Source organism: Dinoponera quadriceps, unplaced genomic scaffold (genome assembly GCF_001313825.1).
Source record: "Dinoponera quadriceps isolate SergipeBrazil2010 unplaced genomic scaffold, ASM131382v1 scaffold71, whole genome shotgun sequence".
Classification (NCBI taxonomy): Eukaryota; Metazoa; Arthropoda; class Insecta; order Hymenoptera; family Formicidae; genus Dinoponera; species Dinoponera quadriceps.
In genome coordinates this window covers 1088609-1106982 of record NW_014554274.1, presented here as the reverse complement: position 1 = coordinate 1106982, position 18374 = coordinate 1088609, and the positions used below count along the sequence as shown (strand labels likewise).

The 18374-nt window shown below is 39.7% G+C and overlaps 3 protein-coding genes and 1 long non-coding RNA gene across 11 annotated transcripts in view; 2 read left to right on the top strand and 2 right to left on the bottom strand.

Annotated features, from left to right (window-relative positions):
* The window catches only part of LOC106741382 (lethal(3)malignant brain tumor-like protein 4), a 19836-nt gene extending 13223 nt beyond the window's left edge, over nt 1-6613 (bottom strand). Inside the window, exon 1 of one of the 2 annotated variants that reach the window (XM_014613358.1) lies at nt 5562-6613. The gene's annotated coding sequence lies outside the window, so the exon portion shown is untranslated. The remainder of the gene's footprint in view (nt 1-5561) is intronic. The other variant, XM_014613377.1, reaches the window with a different exon arrangement.
* Nucleotides 1237-12959, top strand: LOC106741397 (protein-L-isoaspartate O-methyltransferase domain-containing protein 1-like). 4 transcript variants are annotated; one of them, XM_014613416.1, is made up of 5 exons: nt 1237-1392; nt 10538-10865; nt 10934-11068; nt 11346-11597; nt 11809-12959. In XM_014613416.1, the coding sequence occupies exons 2-5, from the start codon at nt 10559-10561 to the stop codon at nt 12885-12887; spliced, it is 1773 nt and encodes a 590-aa protein (XP_014468902.1). In that variant the 5' UTR covers nt 1237-1392; nt 10538-10558; the 3' UTR covers nt 12888-12959. The 4 variants fall into 4 exon arrangements, with proteins under 4 accessions (XP_014468902.1, XP_014468876.1, XP_014468894.1 ...); XM_014613390.1 differs by lacking the exon at nt 1237-1392 and adding an exon at nt 8972-9860; XM_014613408.1 differs by lacking the exon at nt 1237-1392 and adding an exon at nt 9926-10008.
* Nucleotides 12960-13055: 96 nt separating this feature from the next.
* Nucleotides 13056-14409, bottom strand: LOC106741415. The gene is made up of 3 exons (XR_001374182.1): nt 13653-14409; nt 13454-13579; nt 13056-13207 (listed from the first exon to the last, which is right to left on the bottom strand). It is a non-coding gene; the product is annotated as an uncharacterized LOC106741415 (long non-coding RNA).
* A 115-nt stretch (nt 14410-14524) lies between these two features.
* Nucleotides 14525-18374, top strand: part of LOC106741243 — a 30862-nt gene continuing 27012 nt past the window's right edge. For 3 of the 4 annotated variants that reach the window (XM_014613045.1, XM_014613054.1, XM_014613032.1), the window contains exons 1-5: nt 14525-14944; nt 15616-16187; nt 17517-17627; nt 17967-18058; nt 18240-18329. In XM_014613045.1, coding sequence (XP_014468531.1) covers nt 15631-16187; nt 17517-17627; nt 17967-18058; nt 18240-18329 — 850 coding nt within the window. In that variant the 5' untranslated portion in view covers nt 14525-14944; nt 15616-15630. Of the gene's footprint in view, nt 16188-17516; nt 17628-17966; nt 18059-18239; nt 18330-18374 lie in introns of all 4 variants that reach the window. The other variant, XM_014613038.1, reaches the window with a different exon arrangement.

The window sequence follows — 18374 nt, the reverse complement described above, 5'->3', positions numbered from 1 at the left end:
TAAAAATAAATAAATTTTTACAATTCTGAATCAATACTAATAATTCCGTATAGCCGCGATATAGCTTTATTTTATATTCTTATAAAAAGAATATTATTTAATATATTTCCAATCTTTTTTTAATAATTCTTCTTTATGAACTACTCTGCTTACTTCTACATATACTATCCCATCAAAAATAGGCAATAATATAGTGTTTTTTAAATAGATTCATTCGAAATATTTAATCATAATAAAACATTTAATGCGCTTATTTCGATTTTTAAATATTTTTTTAGTTTTTCCTCATTTTCTCAAAAAATAGTAAGTGAATCTACAATGTTCTCAAATAATAATAAATCATAAAGCAATCGATAATATGCTATATTTTGTTAATAATAACGACTTTTAATTGGAGTATGAATGATTTCAAGTAATCGTTTACGCGAAAAAAAAGGCGATTATTGTCAAGTTAAAGATGTCTGAAAGATATCTAAAAAAATAAAATATCTTTAGACACTTTTAAGACATATTTTAGAAATTTGTTCTGCTTGGATATAGAAAGGAAGTTTAGAAATTTGTTCTGCTTGGATATAGAAAGGAAGTTTAGAAATTTGTTCTGCTTGGATCATCCTTTGTTCTCACTATTGTCCATGATGCACTATTGTCCTTTTATGGAAGAAAAAAAAATGTTTTATGGAAGAACAAAAAATGTAAAAGGTAAAAATGTAAAAAATGTAAAAGGTAAAAATGTAAAAAATGTAAAAGGTAAAAATGTAAAAAGAACAAAATACATAAAAAGCACTGTGAAAGCATCTTTGACTTATATAATAACAAATGTAAGTAATTTCATATTCAACAATGTAATTGCAATATAGCATATGTGCATATAATAATACATGAAATATATACATAACAGTTACGTTAATTATAATACGAAAATATAACATTGATATGAAGTTATTATTATATTTGACGTTATATAGTTGCAATTAAATGTGTCGACTGGGTACCCACTGTTTAGGAAGTTTTTGAATAAGTTGGTCACTACTAATAGAATATAATAAAGCTCTTAAACAATCATCACAAGAATCAAGACTAGTAGCAATTTTATAACTAACCTATTCTATCATATAATAGATGCTATTATTCTGTAATAATGATAACGTATGTTGACTAATTTCAAATTCTTCTAATGGTTCAATTTCAACTATTATCTTTTTTTTTTTTTAAGAGTTCGATACATTTCGTCGTAATCGGGATAAGAAATACTGGATGGAATCCATAATTACTGGACAACTGAAAGCAATTTCAATGATTGACGAAGCATTGTTGGATCACTATCTGCACCATTTCCCATTCGAATTTGGCTGAAAAAATTTTCTGCACAACTGATACTAAATTTGCTAGTCAGTGAGTATTCCATTTTCTTGAAAAAAAAAAAATTGTGAATACATGTCTATAACTGCTATAATACTCAACTGTACGTTTATCTACATTAGTTTCCTATGGATGTATTTCCATTTTAAAACTGCAATTTCTTAATAATGTCTACAAAAAGATTAAGGAATTCAACTTTTTTTGTGTTCTTCATCTTTCGAAAGCCTTTCTAATTTATTTCTGGAGAACATAATTTTGTTCATAGGCAAAAATCAGAAATTAACCAACAGTCACTGTTTCTTTTAGTAAAATGCCATATTTAACACAACATATTAAAACATTTCCAAGTTTTTCAGAAAAGAATTAAGAGTTTCAACCTACCTACTTTCATTCTTTCGAGTTGTGATGCAGTAATATGACTTTTCTTTTTTAATGCAGCGACTATTCTATCCCCATAATCAATTTCTTGTTTCTCTAGTATAAGAGTTACTGACTATTTTATACTGACTCTGTTGCATGACAAATTGCTAATTATGTTTGATAACAAAATTACATCATTTTTTAACATAATTGTTCATACATTTTTCAATATATAGGACACATTTGCTATACAATTTCCCCAAAAACTGCAGGATGAAGAGACTTAAAACTCACTTGACTTTTCATTAAGTGGATACTATTCATACTCTTGAATGATGAATACCAACGATTATGAATACCGGCCATGGTCAGATCCTATATTTAAAACCATCTTAAATTCATCTTCAGATGTTTCGTATCCATTGAAGCGATTCGCGACATCTGAAAATGAACTTAAGATGGCTTAATGTCATTGCACGTAAAAAAGTCTTAACCGTAAGGTCGTAAAATTCCAACACGTATAATCAAATGAAGCAACACAAATATAAATTCGTAGCCGTAAAGGCCGTAACCGTAGTTACAAAAATCCCGTCACGTTGGAATTTTATAATTAATTAATTCATTCGTTTCATGTCGTTGATTAATCAGAAATCACTAAAAAGAGGGTTCTGCGTGATGACAATGTTATTAAAATGAACATCAGATTTTATAACTACGGCCTTACGGTTACGCTTACGACATTTTTACGTGCATGTTTATGTATTAAATGAACTGGCTGCATTAGTAAGCAATGGTCATCGTTCCTTATCTAACCTAAACGTAGTGTACATGCACTTTCTCAGAGGTAACATCGAGAAACCGTCCGCCAAGATAGCCGCTGTCAGGTTTCTCTATAGACACAATATATCTAGACTGAGCATTGAGGAGTGGGGATCAAGCACATAAAAAAAGATGCACCTTTTGTCTTATATCCTTGCATTTTTTCTCGTCGCGTGACGTTTTCAATTTGCTGACTCGACCCGACTCGGGCTAAGTTAACAAATTGGAGACGCCAATAGACACAATAGATCACGTGAGTGAGAGAGAACGCAAGGACTCAAAACAGAGTATATCCTTTTCTATATGCATCTCGAATCCCTCTCTTTAAATAAAAGCAAACGCTCAGTCTAGGTATATTATGGGTGTTTTCCTGCAAGAAATACAGTGTTACACAAAGCTATTTTATTGGTTACATATTATCTTAGAAGATAACTTAAATCGTTTGTAGCCAATAAAATAACTTTGTGTTCACACTGTGTAATATTATATATCCCGCTGGAAAGCACTCTACGTTTATAAGTTTCTCTCTGATATTACTTTAATCTGCTTTTTTAGCTGAATTGACTGCATTAGTTCAAAAAATTTACATTACATTGAAATTTGAAAGTTACATATGAAATTCTAATGTTTCAGTGTATTTTAAATTTCGCAAATTTCTTGAACTAGTGCAGTCAGTTCTTGTGTCATACAGCCGTTCATTTTATTCTGTCGTGTGCAAATATTCTAAATTTCTATTCCCAATGTTTCATCTTTATTCTTATTCTTAATATATATTCTATTGTACGCAGGGCTTAGGAATTATTGACCATTTTGTTTTGAAAATACAAAGGTGTCAATTTCATAACTTACAGTAATACTCGAAATACATATATATATATATATATGTACATACTTTAAACTTTTATACACCTCTTTTTATTAACTGTACATTTCTACTAGACCAACTGATGCATAAATATAGCATCAATAAAAAAATAAAAATAATATTTTAATTAAAAATAATATTTGCAATATTGTGTATATATCAATTTCTCAATTTCGTTTGAAATTAATATTTATTATTTAAGTAGTGAAATAAATATATAAAAACGTAATTTTGCTTGACATATACTAAGTTTTTGAGCGATCTAATGTAATGAAAATACAACACTTATAATCTCCTTAAAATATTTTGATACTTTTCTAGAAATTTCTAATATCTGAGAAAGATTTGGCGACCGTTTTGATCATCATTGCGTACAAAAACAAAAATATGATAGAAATATAGACATATATAATAGAATTAGTATATCTTATACTTTTACATAGCAGAAAGTGAATTTTGGCAGAACTGTGAGAGAGACAAAATATCGGGGACTATCTGTCTTTTGTTGCGCGCGCACTTTTGACAGCAATGGCAGATTATTGTCGATCAGCTGAATTCATGTTTTAAACATTATTTAAGAAAGTGGAACGTGCGTTTTAACTATAGTCAATCCGAAGGTCAGATAAACGTTTGAACGTGTTTGTACGTGTGAAACGTCTGCGGGCAATATGAAGACGTGAAAATTTTCAGATAATATGAAGATTACGCTTATGCGTAATTCTTGCTGTAAGCCCACGCCAATGGCTGTCAATAAACGATTGCGCATTCGACCTGCGCCGACAAGGAAAGACAACGTCCCCGATATCTTCCCTCTCTTACCGTTCTGCCAAAACTCGCATCCCGAGTCTATTACATATATCTATGGATAGAAAAAAAACGCATTCGCGTATCATAACGGACACAAATCCGCCAAATAAGAAATATTTGCACAATTAACGAATGAACACTCTTTCATCTCGTATCATTACCTCCCTTTTCATGTTCATCGCTGAACTTTAGCACAGCGCCCCGAATACGAAACGCGAGTTCGGATTTCATTGATCACTCCTGCGGAATCTGTTTTCGCGCGAAGAACTAATTAGCGCGCCAGATACATGTCGTCCCGTGCGAACAGACAGTCCCGTCGTCGTTCGATATTCGGAAGAACCGAGACGCGTTTCGCGGCGAAGCGCGTTGGCAGGGCAAGCGATGCGTATTAATACGTGTGTCGTGTATTCTCTCAAGTGAAAAGTTGCTTGACGCAGGGTGGATGCAAGGAAATACGGCATTGTTGCAACATATCTCTATTCAACACGTTTCCGCGTTGACAGCCTAACCTCCAAGCCGCGGGGCTAACGTGTACAAGTTATCGTACAAGTTTGTGATAAAACTCATGCTCTCTTGTTAGGAATATCAATATTCGGTACGAGCCAAGGAGCAATACCGCGCATGTGGCATCACGATGTGCAAGAAGTCGGTCAAAACGATTAAATGGCCGAGAAGTTTCGAATGTTAAATTGCTTCTACCGATAACACACGACGCTATGTGACAAATCAAAAAACGATTCACACGAGATACGCGATCAATTCGTCGCTTTTCGCTTCCCATAGATCTTTCCAAGATCCCCTAGGATCTTCCGAAGTTTACTTCACTCACCTCACGTTCCGGGCTTCGTTCACGTTACGTCGTGCGTGTTCGAAAGAATATTATTCACATTGCAAACGTTAAAGAAGTTACGATTTACATATTTACAAGTTTAAAATAATTTAAAAAATAGTGTGTGTGTGTGTGTGTGCGTGTGAAAATCGTCGAATCAAAGAAACTTCCATCCGTGTGTGGTAACGCGTTCGAAATTTTCACGATGTAAAAGAATGCGTGCAAATTCATAAACGGATGACGTGACCTATTGAAGTTAAAAAAAACACACACACATATGCATAAGTGCGATTTAGCAAGGTGAATTTATCGCATAATCGAATAGGAGGAGGAAAACGTATCGTATCACAACTCGGATTATCGAGCTGCAAAGTTTACAATTATTATGTGTATGCCGGCATGTATACGCGGGACATCGCGAGCTGAATGCTCGTATTTGTTGCAAGTGCCGCTCAGTCTTCCCAGCGTACCGTGTGAAAATGCAATAATCGCGAATTATATATCGTCGTGTTGTATACTTACTAGAGGAAACAGCCAAGCGTCGGTGCAACGGTACTCGAAGCGATGTTTTCAGCAACCTCCTCGTGGAACCAATAACCGTTGCCTGCCTCGAGTGAGACAGTGACAATTGGTGACGCCAGGTGAACCCGAAAGGTTATTTTACGCGCCGACGATGCTTTATATACTGACGAAATATCGTGAACGCACAAATCCGCTTTTAAAGTTACGCACAGCCGCCATTACTAAGGATCAGAGGAGGACTGGCACGGTTATACGGCTCGTTCTGTACTATTTGCGCTCGGTTTTCTCTCTCTTTCTTTCCCTCTCAGTGCTCGAGTATATATCCGATTCGCTCTCGGTGTATAAAGTGTAGATGTGCGCGCGCATCGGATCCGTCGTATCTAGTCAATGGTTACGTTCAGCAGAACGTTTACTTTACAACTTAGAAGTTTTCCATATTGAGATTAAATTATTCTTCTAAAAGGATAGTTCAAACTTATCTCAGAAGACGTCCATATAGTTACAAAATAAACGTTCTGCCGAACATGGCCAATCATGAGAATGTTGCAAAATCTTTTTCGATGAATTTCACAACACGTATGTAATAGGAAAATACATCTCATGAGAATTACTAGAAAATCAATTCTCCTGTTGGACACGAGATGCGTTCCGAAACTTCTATAAAAAAAGTGCCGCAACTTTTTTGTGACTGACAGACGGTTAGGGTCCACTTCACAGTGCAAATGTTTGGAATAGACCAATCGTATTTTTTCTTTAAGGGTTCCTAAACGTTTGTAACTTGAAATGGGTTCTATCCCATAAGCATAATCTTGTTAACGTAAATTGCTTTTTTCGAAGTCTATTAATTTTTTAACCGTTCTATAATCGATATTCATAATCAGATCTTGTACTTATGATCGGCTTAAATTCATTTTCAAGCGCTGATACGGATCGTTTCATTGGCTATGATGTATCTGAAAATAATCTTAAGGAGATCCTGAAATCGCCTTATTTTATCACAAATGTTTTAATGCTATACTCGTTTCTAGCTACACAAAACTAAAAATCCTTTTGCACAATTACAATACACACGTTAACCCATTTCGTTCTTCTATTCCTATATAGTAAATTTACTTATGTTAACAATGTTGTTATCTATGATAAAGGTAGATTCTAACCTAGATTTTGTTACTGAAATATAGTTTGGACTTATACTTTTCAGAAAATAATTTCATCTATCACTCTTTCCGGTGGTAGGCGAAGGTGGAAAATAATCTTGCAAAACACTCCTTTTTAATCAATTAATTAAAAATAAAATTAAAAATTAAAAAAATGAGATATTGTTGCCTAAAGTTCAAATCGTCGATAATGACGATTCCTGTTATGATATGACTCGCTCTGTGAGTTTTACTCAAGATAGATATTCCGACTATTTTCTGAGGAAAACGGCTGGTCGGAAAATTCAGATCTTAGATTTTTTGAGTTCCTTAGGTCCCAGTTACACTAAAACGATTGGATCTCATGGATCTCAACATTTTCGAAGTCCGGCTTGAAATGGATTAATGTAGGCAAGGGGACGGCTGACTTTATTCGAAAACCGAAATTATATAATTTGTTAATTTTTTCTGTTTTTCGAACAAAATCAAATGTCCTTGCCTACATTAACATGTGTATTGCGCAAAAGGATTTTTAATTCTGTGCAGTCAGTAATGAGTATAATGCTAAGAAATTTACAATAAAATAGGACGACTCTAAGATATTTTTAAGACAATCTTAAATATAAGAGCTGACTATGAATACCAGTCTGTGTGATACTGTTCTACATTTGAAGTAACATATGCATATGCTCGGGATGATTATTCTCTATACATATTTAGATCTATGATACGCGTACAACTGTCTCGCTTTACAAAAAAATAATCTATGGATCTATAATGGAAACAGTGGAGTATCTCCACGGATGCTAATTGCGTGTTAGGCACTTTCATTTCTTAAGCTAATTTTTAAAGCTAATTAGTAGTTTGCTAACAAGTTTACTCACAGGTAAAACGATCCTTGTCTGCTTTTCCTGTTGAAGACGAAGGTTTATTTTTCACACGTGCAGTTGAAAACAGCAAACAAAGACGTTTCAGTACGAACCACCACTTCTCGGTCGCGCCACGAGAACATTCTCGACTTATATTGGATAAGAATCCAATGACGAACGAGATGCACGAAAGTACAGAAAGTACATTTGGAAAAGAGCAGAAGGTCGATTGTCAGCGGTTTCAATTTGCTGACTCTCAAATCGGATAGCGTTTTGATAATCGCTGCAGCACTACAATGGCTATGTTCAACAGAAAAAGCAGCTTTAAAACTGTTGCAAAGATGCTTTCTCGGCTGAACTTAGCCAATGTATAGGTCTATTTTCTCACTGAACTAATGTGCACTTAGAACGATATTCATAGTTGGATCTTATATAGTTTATCTTCTATTTATCTTCAGTTTATCTTCAGTTTATCATCTTAAGTTTATCTTCAGATGTTTCGTAGCCAATGAAATGAGCCGTATAATATCTGAAGATAAACTTAAGACAGTCTTAAATATAAGATCTTACTATGAATATCGGCCTTACGGAATTTAAAAATAGACGGATATACAGTTAAGATTATAGACATAATATATCTAAACCATAGATATAATATCTAGACTGAGCCTTTGCCTTTGTTTAAAGAAGAGCCGTACGTAGAAAAAGATGCACTCTGTTTTGTGTTCTTGCGTTCTCTCTCGTTCGCGCATGCGTACTGTACTGTAACGATTATTGGAACTCTGTCCGAATTGGGTCGAGTCAGTAAATTGAAAACGGCAATATATCTCAAAACGTAAACATTGCAAAAGTGAATAAATTTACTAGGTATTGACTAATGAAGTTACAAATATTCTAGTAAATTCGCTCACTTTTGTAACTCACTACGTTTTAAGATACACAATCAATTCCCTAGACCCTTATTCTTTAAATAGTTACGTACGTTTGTTATGTAATGCAGGTAAGAACGTATCATAAAATAACTGCACAATGACACGTGTACACAATCATTTCAACATAAGGATCTAAATCTGCATTATAAAAGTTAATTTTAAAGGGGCTATAAATAGAAACAGAATTTTGAGACAAAATAATAAATTTATGCATGCATCTAATGTCAAATGTAATGTCTTTTTAAATATTCTTCTCGGAATATAATTTTTCTATGAAATTGTTAAAAAAAAGAAAATTCCCTTTGTCCTCATATGTAGTTGGTTACGAAACAAATTAAAGTTAATTGTTATGGCGACATTCCTTTACGTCAAAACTAGTTAACGCGTTTTTCGTCCGAAAAATTAATAAAAGAAGTGAGTAGCAACAGTTAAAGATATTTCATTCCGAAGACAATGGATTTTGTAACAAACGGATTCATTAGCCAGCTATTCACTCTAGGAGATAGATAAGCAATAAGAATTAAATGATTATTATGTCGCTTATTGGACTGTCTCTCTCTCTCTCTCTCTCTCTGTGTGCGCGCGCGCGCACGCGCGTGTGTGTGTGTGTGTGTGTGAACAATAATTTTCCGGCCTTTGTTCATAATCTCTTTGAACGCTGCGGTCCTATGAATAAGATGTGAAACCCTGTAGATTCCGGTGAATCTAAATTTCTTTCCCTATGGCATGCGAAAATGATCTCTGCGTTAGTCCGTGACGACTCGGTCATTCGGGGTAGCGTGACATGTTTTGCGACGTTAACGTTATTGGAAATTCGTCCTGTCGAGATTCCATCGATATAAGTGGCTCTTTTCCACTGTTAAAACGAGCTGGCTGATCTCCGTGAGAATAGCGCAGTCGTGCAATGGCGTAGGAGCATTAAGTGGCGTCGTACGACGTGTTTTGCAGTATCAGCTGATGGACTTGATGTACCTTTCGCGTTATCAAAACACGAGTGCCGTCGCAGCGAAGTCCGTCTTAGTGTATTATGGCAGTACAGGGTGTAGCGACGTAGTGGACGTCGTAACACGACAACGTTCGTTGTCGTCACTAGCGAACCTGAGCAGCAAACCTATTTCTCGCATTAACGAAGACTCGTCGACTCCATATCAGCTGTCATTATCAAATTATATCCTAATCTAACACATCTCCGAATCGTGTGCTTGAGATTCGTGATTTTGTGTGCTACGAACCGAATTGCATCTGCATTTCCAATTTGTTGTTACAAACGTGAGTTAACTAGAGAAAGAGAGAGAGAGAGAGGGAAGAAGTAGGGAGAACGTGACGAGACACCCAGCATTATCATCGTAGATAAATACACGTGTGAGTTTAAAATATGCATGCCTTCGTCGTACTGCACAGAGATTGTTTTCTTTTCCATCATCTGTGTGCGTATGTGTGTTTTGTTACGAACAAGAGGCTGCCGCTATGTCACCCGTTGCATCATCGGTTCATCGTCGCCGATAATCGAGTTAAGAATCGCGAAAACGTTAAAACGAATCAACGACGAAGTGGTTAATCATCTCCCCGCGACTCCTCCATATTATTCGTAGTTACACTTTGACCTGACGTGATTTTATTTTTAAAGCTGAGACTCCATTTCTCGTCCGGGACCTCCATATTGTATTTCAATTAGTATTTTAAAATTTGCTGCAACGAAGTAATGAAACAACGATCACTATTGCAGAATTAGGTAGAGAATGTTCAGACGAGTGTGTCTTATACTTGGTCCTAATTATTTTTTCAGATAAAATTACAAAATTATTTTTATAACTGTTTACTGTCTTACATAAATGCAGTCTGGGTACTGATATTCTAAGATTTATAAATATAGCTTCCCCTTACTGTGTTTTTCATAAATACATGCTTCTTATCATCTTGATATTTGCTTTGCCTTGACAACCCAGGAGACTAAAATTGTCTGCTGTCTTCCTGAATTTATACATTTATATGATGGTTTATTAACAAACATTTGACAAATGTGTTAATAATATTTACAGAATACTTAATATTTTGTAAGCATGGGAGGAGCAGTGAGCAGTGGGCAGGACAATGATGAATTAGTGGATAATTTAATGGAATCTGGATATATCAAAACAAAGAAGGTGGAACAAGTTTTCAGAGCTGTGGATAGAGCTGATTATGTTTTGTCCTCTCATAGAGAGAGCGCTTATAAGGATTTAGCGTGGAAACATGGAAATATACATTTATCAGCTCCATGTGTATATAGCGAAGTAATGGAAGGTCTCAGTCTAGAACCTGGCTTAAGCTTCCTGAATCTTGGATCTGGAACTGGCTACCTCAGTACAATGGCAGGACTGTTATTAAGTAAGAACAATATTGTTTCAACAAATAAACACCGGATATATATGTGACATTTTTCTATTTTTTTTTAGAACAACATGGTACAAATCATGGTATCGAGTTACACGAAGATTGTCTAGACTATGCAAATAAAAGGCTGGAAGAGTTCAAACAGAAGTCATTGGCATTGAATGAGTTTGATTTCTGCGAACCATTATTCATACAAGGTAAAATGAATGATCTTCAGTTCAATAAATTTTAATGTTTTTCTAGAAAAGTTGTAGGCTATGTATTTTGACAGTAAAAAAAGCAGAGCTACCATTTCTCGTCGTCGTGCGAATTTTAGTTTGCTGTCTACTTAGCTGCAAGCTAGGGAATTTTTTTCTGTGTAATAATAATCGGCTAAATAGCATACGTCTCTGTTAATGTAGTGATTGTAAATTCTGACTGTTACTGTGGTATTGAATTTATCTTTAATTCGACACACGGCTTCAAATTCAACAGGAAACTGTCTCAGCATCATACCTGGAAGACAATACGACCGAGTATACTGTGGAGCAGCTTGCCCCGAAACTCACGAGGCGTTTATCAAACAATTTGTCCGTATTGGCGGTATACTAGTCATGCCCTACAAAGATCATTTGATCCGTGTGGAAAGGAGGGACGAGAATACCTGGACTCACGACAAGATGCTTCCCGTATCGTTTGCTAATCTAATTGTACCTTCAATAGCGGAGCATAATCTACTTCACTTACGTACGTAATTTATGCAGAATCTAATTTTTTTGCCTCCGTCTCTTGTCTTCAACTCTTTACACGTTGCTAACCATCGAGGTTTCCTCCTTTTACCATGGATGGTAAACGACCGATTTCATTGTAAATCATTATATCGAGGACAGCTCCAAATTCATACTTGATATGCTCACAACGAAGTTCCTAACGAGTTGCATTAAATTCTGTGTTGCAGCGGAATGCGACCCCTTGTCTCTACAGGAACTGTGCCGCGGTAAGATCAGACATCGCCTGCGTGAAAATATCTGGAACGAACATGCCGATGTAGAGACCGAGAAACCTATAATCTCGGGGCAACGGAAGCCAAGCCCACAACAGCACACTCTCAGACGTTTCGTCATACCTATCTTCGAAGAAGCCGACGAGGTTTTGTCCGACGATGAGCAAGACTATCCGAGCGCGCTGTCCGAGCGCCGAGCGCGCTTCCTGCTGAATGTTGACGCCGATACCGGCGAGGCTATCACCACGACTCTGCAACTGGTGCGCGCGGTCATACAACCGAATCCGACCGAGGGTCAGCGAGAAAATCAGCGAGAAGATGCGAGGACCGTCAACGAAGACGCTCGAAATACTAGGGAAACGATTCGAGAGGACAGCCGTGAGCACAATCGCGAGGATGCTCGGGAGGCTGCGAGCAGCACGAGCGTCGACGACAACCAGCGCGAGCAGAAACGCAAATCCAGCAAGAAGAACTCCTCGAGCGCGAACGAAGACACCACGGGTCATCACAGTTCCACCGAGCCCATCGACACATGCAATAACAGCAGTGAGGCGCGAAGCGAGAGAGAGATCTCGTCGACCGCCGCAACGTATTCCAACATGAGCGAGAGCGAGAGCGACGCCGAACAGGAGGGCGCTTTCGTGAAACGCAATAAAATTCTGAAACGCAAGAAGACGGACAATGGCGTGATGGAGGACGCGAATCTCAGCAATGAGGAAGGCAGTCAGCCCTCCAGCCAATCATCCAGCCAGTCCTCCAGCCAGTCCTCCAGCACGAACTTCAGTACGAACGCTAATCACGAGGACTCAGATGTCACTGATACGATGGACATAGACCTGCCCCCCATCTCAATCAACAAATCATGCAGGAACATGTACGGCTCTCTGTCGAAAGACTCTACCTCCAACGACAAGGAAGTCGTTGGCCACTATGTAGATAGCAACGCGTTCGCCGGTTACATGAAAGAGAAGATACAACAGTTACCGTTGCCTTTCTCAGTGAAATTGTATGTAAATTACAACCGGAAATTCTAAGATAAGCAAAATACCCATAACATATATTCTCTTATTTAAACAAATATATAACTTTTTATTACACAGAACCAACTCGTCGTCTCTTCCTTCGATCGTCGCTCGCACACGAGCGTCCCGAAATTATTACGTAATCCGTGCGAAAGAGTGCTGCCTCGTGTGCCAAGTGCCGATGTGTTCTAAACGGGTTCCTACCTCGAGTCGTTTCGTGTCTTGAAAAATGCGCTCACGCACCGCTAATAGGCCTGTTTTGGTTGTCAATGAGTCATTAATACGCAACTTCTTTTTCAGTACCGGCTAGTTGTCATATCAGTAGGTTTATTCTGTAAATTTCAATGACAGTTTCGTTATTGTGTTGCGTCGTTGACGCGCGGATGTGTTATGTACGGTAGAAAAGCTGCGCGATGACAACGTAACGTGAAACAACATTGTCGTTAAAAATTACAGAATAGTACTGTATTCTGTAAGTGCTAACGACAGTGTCGTTGCACAGGTGTGACATATGGCGGAAAAGCTGCGTAATGACAATGACATTATTGTTAATAGTTACAGAATACAAGCACAGTTACCGTACTATCATTCAACGTAGACGACGTAGGTCACGATGTAGCGGCGCGGATAATGTAAACACTTCCTGATTGCGGACGCTCCACCTTTCCTGAAATACCATTCCGCGCGACTCCCGCATGATGTACCTGTAATCTACAGCTTTAGACTCCCGAGACAAGATTCCTCCGACTTTTCTACGGATTAGTACGCCACGTGTACCTGCTAATCCCAAGAATACCTATCCGAATCCGTGGACCCGGACAAATCTCCAAGGTATTATTTCAGTCAATCAGTTTCCACTCCCTTCCCCGACGCTATCAGAACATCGATCTCCTCGTCGTGATTATTTCCCCGATCTAACACATCACAGATGAAACGAAGAGGAAAACTAGACAGCTCGAGGGATACACGCATGTTCGCGGAGGCCGCGAGACGGAATGTTCGATTTCCCAGCGAACACCAACCAAGTGACAACAGTAACATAACATCAGTGCTATAATTTCCCACTCAACGATATAAATGCAATATTACGCGTGTTATGTAACAGTTGCGTCGTTGAACGGGAAATAACAACGTTGATGTTATGTTACTGTTGGTTGGCGTTTACCGATATAAATACAATATAACGCGCGTGTTATGTGACAGTCGCGTTGTTGAATGCGAAATTACAACATTGATGTTATGTTACTGTCGGTTGTTGCGTTACTGTCCACTGTGTTCGTGCTTGTCGAGTTAGATCCATGGTCTGTTCTTTATAGCTGAACTGGCTGCGGTAACAATTCACCAAGTTTACGCATAGTCTTGTACGTGCACTCCAAACGCTTGAATGTGTATGTAAATTTCTTGAACTAGCCGGTTCGGCCATAAGGAACAGATCACTGGACGGCGAAAAGATACGAGACTTTTGGACTGATATTCCAGATACGTGGGGAACACGCACGATCTCGACGAGGGATGTTGGACACCTTCCGTTGACACACACACACACACACACACTGGAACGTCTGTAGACGCGGAGCGCAGCTTAGTCTGCGTGGGGTGCACTGAGGGTGCGCGCGGGCAGATTGGCGGTGCGCGGAGGAGGCTGACGCCCAGCGGCTGGACAGATCGCGCGGCTCCGTGTATCCGGCGTGATAAGCGAAGAATCGGTATCGGTACATGCACGTACGACCTTGTTGACGACGAAGGTCGTGTCGGATCGCTCGTCCTCGCTCGTTTCTCGACGGAGTCTCGCGCGAATCTGCTCCCGTCGTTCTCCCGATGATGCACGATGGGGTCGATGGGAATGCACCGGATAACCACGGAGATTCGCGCCCGACGTGGTATTCGCGAGTAAGCCCCGCTACCAGCTGCTGCTTGTGCGCGACGAGGTATCGACGCCGTCATGCCGGAGTGCCGCTGACGCGAAAAGACGCGAGAAGGGTGGCCGATTGAACACGGCGAGGAGGCGACAGCTCGGCGGTCGTTCGCACTCCGGAGTATCGCGATAACGCGCCGAGTCCACGAGCAAGGTGAGCTCTGCGGATGTTGTGCGTTAACGCGTTGTTTACTCTCGACGCGGCCGGATTTATCGCGTATCGAAAGACAAACCGTTTCTTATTGATTTAACGACGTCCGGGAGATTTTCGAAGTCGCCGCGACTTTACTCGCTTCATCCTCGCGCTCATCCGTGATTTTACCGGAGAAGCGAGCGACGGATTATCCGCGCGTGTACGAAACGGTCCTTCCCCCGGAGTCTCGCGCGAATATCGCAGCGAGTTCGTTGAGAAGAGAAAAGAAGGGAGACGCAACGCGGAGTCGAGAGGCGAGGTGATTTTTCAAACGCACCTTCACGACAGAACGGGCGATTTCTCTCATTGTTTCCGCGCTTCCGTCGGGGAAATCGCTGTCCCGTCTCGTAATATCGCGCTCACTATTCATCCCCGTGTTTATCGAGGAACGACGTCGTAAATCCCAACCACCCCGAGAGTCTCGGATGTTACTGCGGCTCTCATCGCGACGTAGTTGTGTCGTAAACCCGAAACCCGAGAGATTCCGAGGTTCTCCGCGATGTGAGTCTTCGGGAACCCCCGTTTCACCTTTCGCTCACCATAATTGCCGCATTCTCTCGTCTCCCGGCGATACTCGACGCTATTGCGCGCCTTTGTCGTCACCACGTCGCGCACCATGATTTCCTTCGTAGACTCGTCGAACGAAGATGAGGTCGACCGCAACCGGCGTCTTCCTGCTCCTGTGTCTCACCTGCGCCCGCTTGCCGCCTGCCACCACGACCTTCGACCCGTACTGCGGCGATCACCTGGCGGGCCCGCGGGGCGTCATACACACGCCGAATTTCCCCGGGCCCTTCCCGCTGCCGATCAAGTGCCGCTGGGTGATCGACGTGTCCGACATCCCGTCGACCAACAGCTCCATCGTCGTCTACCTGACGCAGCTCTACGTGTACAAGGGGCTACGCTTCACCGAGTACGCGTACTACGAGTCCGAGACCATGAATTTCGGCGCGGCCCTGGTGAAGGAGGTGACCGAGGGCAACGTCTTCGAGTACCGTCAACTGAGGACCTTCAGACCGTTCCTGGTCGTCGAGTTCGAGCTCGACCGCTTCGAGGGCAACCACGTCCGCGTGTTGAACGACCTCCTCGACGTGTACGGGTTCAACGTGACGTACGAGATGACCGAGGAGCAGCCGAATCCCGAGTCCTGCACTATGCGCGACTGCTCCTTCGCGGGTAACTGCCTCGTCTCCGCGGACTATGTGTGAGTCTTCTTAATCCCTTTGTAGGATTACGTACCGCTGTATCGTCTTGCTGGGTGTCCGTATGCGAGCGTCCCTGTGGTACTCCGACATACAGGATCACCCATAATTTGTAGTATAACAAAGAAGGAAACGATTCCTTATGAAAAAATAACTATGGAGAATTAACTGCTTACATGTATATATATATATATATATATATATTGCCAATTAAAAATCACCTTCTTGGATATTAATATAAAAACAAGTATATTGGGAAGATTTATTTCTACAATTATCATATATTTGTATAGTTTAAATCAATATGAACAAAAAAGTTCTGTACCATTTTGCAAGTAACACGCAAATTTTGGAGTTACTCATTAGGCTCGCATCACACCTTGTATAATTAATTAATTAAGATATATAATGTGAATTTCTTCTATTTCCATCTGCATGCAAAGTAACTTGTAATGTTCTTTTCAATGAACAGTACACGAGCGGGTAGATACTTCGTGAGACACTTTTCTTGTTACACGTAATAAATGACGTAATTACTGACGAAGTCCATATTTTATATTTCGAGTTTGATGAATCTATGCTAGCGTTAAGACGATATTAATTAATTCCTTTGCAAGTATAATATTGGTTAAAAGTGAAACGAGTTCGCGATGCGCCTGCGTTGGCAAAGTTAAGGAGAAGCTATTAGTAAGCTTCAGCAGCTTGCGAAGTAAGCATTAATGGGGAATTAATTCGGTTAATGAAAAAATGCAATGGGGAATTAATTCGGTTAATGAAAAAATGCAAGGATCGAGAGGGATTAAATGGGTGAATGCATTTGAAATGTTAACGAAACGAGCTTACGCTGTGAGAAAGCTGCCGAGTTCAATGATTAAAATTCTCGCGGTTGTTTCGCAAAAATCGTTGTGCTCAGCCCCGAGCCGTAAGCATACTGAATGCAACTCTGTTTTTATTCGCGTCTCCATTCAGGAGCGATGTTTTATTTAACTGAGCGGAAAGAAGAGAGAAAGAGAGAGAGAGAGAGAGAGTTAGCAGAAATCTGAACGGATTAACTGGATTCGCGTTGAATTCAAATTTGCCTTGATATGGTAAAGAAGCATCTGCGCCCGGGTTGTTTAATAGACGCGATATAGCCTCGTGAACTCGCTGTTTACCCAACTACCTCGATTCGTGAAAGCTCTCGGAAACTTACGCTTTAGGGAGTAAACACGTTAAGGTATAGAACGCCTACCAAGTTCTATCGCGGGAATACGGCTGTTCATGAATCATTAATGATCTTTCGCTCCCTTCAATTTGTCCACTAATCCTGGGATCTCCTCTCTCTCTCGCAGATCTTTCTGGTGCGACTGTTTCGACGGTTTCAGCGGGAGAAACTGCAACGAGGGTCCGTTGTGTTTCAACGATCAACACAGCCCGGTTTGTCAAAACGAGGCTATGTGCAGGTATGAAACGACATGTATCAGCATATTGAAAAAATTTAATCTTTGCAATGAATGAAGAAGCATGCACATGTCTCTTTACACGAAACAAACCATAAATATTTCTGAATGTTCTTACAATATTAATGCATAGATTGAAAAATTGAATTATTTTTCTCGCTTAATGAGATGTATCGTTATTTTTGAATTCGTTTACATTGTATTGGAACAACAATTGGAATAGTGCAAGCTGATTCTGCTCGAATTCTTTCCCAAGTAGAAGTTAAACAATTTTTATTTCTCAAGTTATTCGTTGATGATAAAATTCACAGAGTTAGTAACCGGCTGCTTTGTTTGTTTCAGGCAAATCGGAGCGGAAGCAATGCACTGCGATTGCTTGGACGGCTACGTCGGTCACAGTTGCGAAACTCGTCTTCTGGATACTTTGGACACTGGTAACGTTTTATCTCGATTAGACGATTGCATTTTATTTCGGTAGCGCTCGTCCCGCATTCTTTGCGCTTGCTTATCTTCGCGATACGGCCGGCCGAAGTACGATTCTGTTGATACACGAAATTCCTTGGAACTGCACGAGGTCACGGATTTAACTACGATTAATTACGCGTGTTTTCGTAGAATGCGCTTCGGAGAATTGTATACTGCAGTGTCCTTTCGACGAGGAACAGCAGCCGTGCACCTGCAAAGACGGCACGAAAATATACAACAGTAAGTCTCGACAAATGCCTTACACATTTGATAATTTATTGCGAC